The sequence below is a fragment of the Lichenostomus cassidix genome, chromosome 19, assembly GCF_008360975.1.
Source record: "Lichenostomus cassidix isolate B80296 chromosome 19, HeHo_3.0, whole genome shotgun sequence".
Taxonomy (NCBI): Eukaryota; Metazoa; Chordata; class Aves; order Passeriformes; family Meliphagidae; genus Lichenostomus; species Lichenostomus cassidix.
Genome location: NC_139499.1, coordinates 3131300 through 3137773, shown reverse-complemented (window position 1 = coordinate 3137773; position 6474 = coordinate 3131300). Strand labels below are relative to the sequence as shown.

Sequence of the window (6474 nt, the reverse complement as noted above, 5' to 3'; positions counted from 1 at the left end):
ACACCCTGGCAGCCTCCTCCAACAAAATGAGGGGCAACAGGCAAGGAAAGTGAATAAAAATCCCCTTATAATTGAAATTGCCAGATAGATTCAAGCTCCCAGGCAGACGTATCTAGGAATTACAGCAAAGGTCAAGGAAGAACAAACTCAGAGTTGCTGACTACTTTTTGGAGCTTGCTTTCTCATTGAAGACTGGGGCAAGCTCAATATGGCAAGAAGGGAGTGAGGAGCACGAGGGAGTAAAGGGATGTTCTAACAATCACACACTGCTGCAACCATGAGTCTCTTGTTCCCTGTGAAGGAGGAATGTGCAGAGCAAAAGGAGGATGGCCAATTCATATTTCATATACTGCCTCTCAATTCTAAATTCAGAGACACATTTGAACTTCCATGGTCTCAACCTGAGATTCTTCTTCCCATCCTTTGTTTGGAAAGCTCATGGAAATGTGGCTCGTGCACAAATCAGCACAGCACTGTCAGTCTGCAGTGCTCCTCTGAACTTGAGACAGAAATGAAAATAGGAGAAAAAAACTGAAAGAACAGGAGAAGAAACTGGGTGAAGAGTGGGTAAACACAAGCTTCCCCAGGAAGCACCACAGTGCTCAGAAATCAGAAAGTGCAATCAGAAATGCAACAACAAACCACCACCAACCATCAACCTCAAATGAACAGCTTGAACTGTTCAAAGTTCAGCTGCTGTGCAAATGTTATCAGCTGTTCTCACTGTCTGCAAACCTTCCAGCCACAGCAAAAGCTCTGTGGTGAATTAAGGGGAAGGCGTGTTTTCAGTTGTATTCCTGAACAAAGAAACTTCCTGCTCACCACTGCAGAGCCAGACTTTATAGGCACACACAATGAAATGCAGAATGTAATCCTTTTGTCCAGTTCTCCATCTGTCTTCCTTTGCTTTAATGTCATGTATTACATGTGGCAGAGATCTCTCTCTCTGGGAATGAATCAGTCTTAAGGCGGAGGTGGATGGATTAATTTTACTATTGATTGCCCTGTACACAACCACTAACAACAATTATCAACACTAATCAAGAAGTTAGCTACTCATTCCATTTATCACAAACAGCATCCATACCTTGACTGCCAACGTCACACTCTTCTTTAAGAAGAAAACTAAATTTACCAAGTCATGTCAATTCTTCTCATTATTTCCTTTTCAATCCCTGAAAAGGCATTACAGAGTTCACAGGTTCCATGTCAGTATTTCAGAAGAAATGTGGAAAACTGGCTATACTGTTAGAGCCTGGTAACAAAGGGCCTTGAAAAACAGGGTTTCTTCCACAGATACCTGTGGAAATGCAAAGATTCTGGGTCTGGAGGTGTTACAGACTCCTTCCCCCATCCAGGGAAAACAACAAACGAACGGCTTCTGAAGCTTCCAGGCACCAGCACTGGGACTCCTGATGAGGGGTGGAAGCTTGTGCTGGAGGGAGGATGGCAAGTGCTCCAGGCAGCAGAGGTGACACTCACTGCTCCAGTGGCTTGGACACAGAGGAGGCAGAAGTGCTGATGAGGTCCTGGGGAAGGCTCTCCCGTGCTTCCTGCATCCGGCACCGTGCCCGCTGGAAAGCCTCTACAACACAGAGGTGACAGCAGCCCAGAATGCATAAGACAGCCTCAGGGAAGGGGAGGGATGTGTCTTTCCACATAATCTCTCCTGGTGCAGGAGTCCTACTTCCTGTGAATAAGTTCTACCACCAAAGCACCTGGCACTGCTCGACCTTCTGCTCTCTGATTTCTGAGCACAGTGGAATCAGAGACAGACTGTGCCTCAGTGCCACCAGCTCTGCTCAGTGCCAGGCAAGACTGGGCAGCCCAGCCCAGACTGTGCCCTCACACAGTGGTTATCCCTCCTCCCTGCTCAGAACTGATGCCTCCTGAAGTTTCCAGCTCAGAGCAGAACATTTAACCTCTGCCATGGACTCTGAGAGGTCACAGGGAGCGGAATTACCCCCACAGTAATGGATTCTCCTGAAATATCCTGCCCACACTGTAAAAGGGGACAAAAGTGACCCAAAGCTCACCAATACAGAATGACACTGAAGGCCCTACCCAGAACATTGTAGACAGAGCTCTGCTGGCTGAAGCCTCCCAGTCGGTCCAGTACACTCTGCATGCGCTGCCTCAGGGCACTGTTCTCCAGAAAGGCTCTGCACAGAAGCACAGCAGCAGGTCAGGGCTGCCAAAACCAGCACAGGAGATGGAGTTTATGGAACTTGTACTCCCTTTGCTGCACTCACTTGGACTGCTGCAGGCAATAGAGCCGAAATGTGACGCTCCCTGTGGTCTCTGTCCGGAAACCAAAGCGGCTCAAGCGCTTTCCCTGCAGGGATGGCACAGGTTAGAGTAACCCCACAGTGAAAACAAGTGTGTTCCACCAGAGCACAAACTCCTGTGGGCACAGTCTCTCCCTTCCCTGCAAGGCTGGAAAGAAGGGCAGGAAATTCCAGGCTGTGTGGAGGGCAGGACCTAAATACTTGCAAGCTCACAGTGCAGTGCTGGGGGAGGGTTTCAGCAGCTGCATCAGGGCTTGTTCCCACACAAAGCTGCCACTAACATCACCCTGCTCATTACACCTGCAACCACCTCTGTAACTTTCTGAAGAACATGAAGCTTCTACCTGCCTCACACCCACTGGCTTCTTGCTTCGGGAAGCTGTTCCAGGCACAATACAGCCTGAATTCCTTACAGAAATATAGGAGAAGTCTACAGCTGGTACCAAATGCTGACCTGACAAAGACTTTATAAGCAGGGGTAAGCCAAGGCTTCAGTCCATGCTTCCCCACTTCTCTAAGCTGCTCACCCCTCAGAAGGCACAGCTCTGCCTCAGTGTTTGCCCATTCCTCTGTTCAGGACCACAAGACTTGCAGAGACATTTCTTTAGTGAGAGGGACAGGACCACCAACTCATCCTTGTTCAAATCTCATCCAGGCTATCCATGGACATGTGAACCCAAGAGCATAATGCACCAAGCCTTAGCAAGAGGCTGCTTTGCAGCTAAGCCCACCTTGAAGGTCGATGGTATCCGGATGTAGGTTAAGTCCTCCAGCTCAGGAGATCCCCCAATGAAAAACCTCCTCATTTCAGCAACAGTTCCCAGCTCCACAGGACGCCAGGTAGGGATGGTGAGCATATGGACACCTGGCCCAGGACAAGAGGACAGCTTAGCTGCTGTGACCTGTGATTTATTCAATCACAGAGGACAGCAAGGCAGGTGGATACCTGCTGACCCAACCCAGATATGGCTAGAAAAGGAAACACTGCACAGTATCAGAAATGTCCTAAAAGCATTTTCCCGATGAGTCAGCCCATTCTAGTCACACAGCCAGTGCTGAAAGTACCCCCTGCCCAATAGCAGCATCTCCTTCTAACACATGGGGGTCACTCCCAGATCCCACATGGGACACGGGGCTACTGCCACTGTAAAGATGGATGCACAGCATCACCCCAGAGCTTTATCACACCACGTGCTGTGATGGCAGTATCAAAGCAGCAAGGACAGCAACTCAAGATGTGCCTCACATCCTTCTTTGCTGCCCCCCAGACAGCTGGCTGTACAGTACATTGAATCCCTGGGACTGGCTGAATCACTTCCCAAGAGGACCATTTTCCCAGACAATTACCACAATGTCCCAAGGATGCTTTACCTGGTGATGCTGGCAGCACCAAGGACCCATATCCTTCCACACGGTACCTCTGCCAGAAATCCAGGGATAGGACCTCAAAGTAGAGTACAGGCCACTGAGGGAGACTGTCTGCAAGATGGGGAGCAGGTCACAGCCTTGGGAAGGAGACTATCACTGAGGAAAAAAATGCTAAATGCCCAACTCCACTAGTAGGAAGCCACAGAATTAGAGAACCATTTAGCCTGGAAAAGACCAAGATCATTGAGTCCAACCTGTGCCCAATCCCCACCCTGTCACCCAAACTAGAGCACTGAGTGCCACCTCCAGCCATTTCTTGGATACCTCGAGGGGTGGGGACTCCACCACCTCCCTGGGCAGCCCCTTTTAATGCCTGACACCCATCCTGTGAAAAAATTCGTCCTGGTGTCCAGCCTGAACCTCCCCTGGAGCAACTTGACATTTCCTCTTGTCCTGCCCCTTGTTCCCTGGGAGTAGAACCTGACCCCCAGCTGGCTCCACCCTCCTGTCAGGGAGCTGTAGAGAGTCAGAAGGTCCTCCCTGAGCCTCCTTTTCTCCAGGCTGAGCCCCCTCAGTTCCCTCAGCCACACCTTGTGCTCCAGATCCTTCCCCAGTTCTGTTCCCTCTCTGGACACACTCCAGCACCCTTCCACCACAGTACTTTCTGTATTTCTTCTACAATGACTAACAAAGATTTATGGTTGATTAGTTTCCCCTGTAAAAGTTGAACCCTCAAATTTGAGGCTGAAAACATAATTATTGATGGTAAAAATTAGGGAAAATTCTTTAGGAGCAAGTCCAGACTGGGTTGTCAGTTATCTTTGAGCAGACAAGACAATCTTTTGTGAATAATCTGAAGCCAAACAGGGGAACCCTTTTATCTCTGACCTTTCCCACTGCTATCGGGGGAAGATTAACTTGGATTCTCCTACACTTCTCCAAGCATTTTTTTTTTCCACAGTGAAACAAACTCACTGTGTTTCTTCTAGTCTGAAAATTCCTTAGTGTTGGTTGAATACCCAAATCCAAAGTGTCATTTGGATTCAAGTGGCAAGGCTTGCCACAGAGCTGTCCCTAACAATTGCAACCACAGAGCAATAGGACTGGTGAGGAAGCAGCAGGAACAGGCAGCAGAGAAGCCCAGCTTAAAATAGAGCTGAAGTTTCAAAGTGACATGAACTATACAGGGATTATACAGGTCACTGAGCGTGTCTACAAATGTAAGTCTCAGCACAGAGTTTTAGCTGTGTAGAAAAAGCTGCCTGGTTCTCCTGCTGCAGCATCCCAGGGCTCTGTGCAGAACACCAGGCACAGCAACACAGCTCTGCACGCCAGGTTTACAGAGAGACAAGCTAAGATCCAAGTAGTTTTCCAACTGGATAAAGCTGCCTACAGCCTGGACACAGGGCAACATAAATAAATCCATAAAAATGCTAATGGATTCCTGGGCAGGGCAAACACAGGATGTGTCCAGGGGCTGTGTGGTGGCAGGGTGAACTTTTGTTGAACCAGAAACATTTCCCTCTGTCCTTTCATCTCCAAAAGGCCAGACAGCATGATGGCTATAGTGGGATCAAAGGATTTCAGAGTAACAAGGAAACACACCTTCATCTTCTTGGGTGTAAAACATGTCCACAGTGAAGGGGTAGCAGAAGAATGCCACTTTATCCTAGAAAAAGAACAGGGCAGAAATCAGATTCCTGGACAAGAGAATTTCATCACCAGCATTGCAGAGGGCATAGAGAGCAGGCAGAAAGGAACTAATGGTGGAAAGTAAGTGATGCTGCCCAAAAAGATCAATCACACTCTGCTAACAAACACTAGACTGCAGGATGGACCTGTGTATATTCCCTAGTGCCTTGCTGATGGAACAGGCTGTTGAAAATAATGGAAAAGGGGAGTGACACACCTCAAATGAAAACTCAGTCACTTGCATAACTACTGGCCAGACACAATCTCTACAGGAGACAAGCCAAACACAGTACCTCAAACAACTGTATTACTGAAATGTTGTATGATAATTATTTTTGTCATATGAAAACATATAAAATACATTTAAAAGCTGATAAAATTCAAATTTTGTAAGAGAGGAGCTGGAGACAGCAACAGAACCAACTTCCCATATCAGAGGAAGCTTCATTTTGGAAAATCAATGTGGAGTCTCTGTACGTTGCTGCCCCAGGCAAGCTGGAACAATGCTTGGTTAACTCAGAGAACTGGAGAACACAAAAATCAAAGCTCCAAGGGCAATCAGTCAGCAAGAATGAAGAAAAAAGTGAGGTTCCAGAAAATGCTTTGGAATAGTTTCATGTGGTCTAGTTTTATTTTGACCCCCTGAAAAAATGACAAGTGCAATTAGAATAAGAAGAATCCCAAACATGCTCTGCTCTTGAAAGGAGCCCTCAACTCAGGACCTTTGCTGAATATATCTGTTGTTTGTTACACATGTTCCACTCCAGAGATTGCCTGTTCAAATTACCCTGCAGGTCTGAAAGTGTCCTTACCCAGCCCACTGTCTTGGTGGCACAGGTCTGCGTCACTCCTGAGAGCTGCTGGAACGGGGAGCTTGACCACTCTAGAGGGACAGGAGAAGATGAAGGATTGGGGAGAGACCAAATTCACAAACCAGAGCAGCTCAAAGAAGAGTATCAGTCCCTGATGACTGGAATAACAAATAACATCACCCACCCTGATATTCACAGAATCACAAAATCACAGAATTCACAGAATCACAAAATAAAGGTTGGAAAAGACCTCCAATATCATCAAGTCACCTGTCACCATCAACCTGTCACAGATCCCCACCCTGTCAACCAGA

The 6474-nt window shown here is 47.6% G+C and overlaps 1 protein-coding gene across 1 annotated transcript; it reads right to left on the bottom strand.

The window, feature by feature from the left end:
• Window positions 1-975: 975 nt before the first annotated feature.
• Window positions 976-6263, bottom strand: LOC146428975 (tectonic-like complex member MKS1). Its single transcript, XM_085078698.1, has 7 exons — window positions 6161-6263; window positions 5262-5325; window positions 3660-3767; window positions 3020-3153; window positions 2253-2335; window positions 2065-2162; window positions 976-1585 (listed from the first exon to the last, which is right to left on the bottom strand). The coding sequence occupies exons 2-7, from the start codon at window positions 5284-5286 to the stop codon at window positions 1479-1481; spliced, it is 555 nt and encodes a 184-aa protein (XP_084934824.1). The 5' UTR covers window positions 5287-5325; window positions 6161-6263; the 3' UTR covers window positions 976-1478.
• Between the last annotated feature and the right edge of the window lie 211 nt (window positions 6264-6474).

Coding starts and splice junctions, on each gene's coding strand:
- LOC146428975 (XM_085078698.1), bottom strand. CDS start 5,286: ATGTTTTACACCCAAGAAGATGAAG. Junction 3,154..3,659: donor GGTGCTGCCAGCATCACCAG/GTAAAGCATCCT, acceptor GTCCTGGGCCAG/GTGTCCATATGCTCACCATC. Junction 2,336..3,019: donor GGATACCATCGACCTTCAAG/GTGGGCTTAGCT, acceptor CCATCCCTGCAG/GGAAAGCGCTTGAGCCGCTT.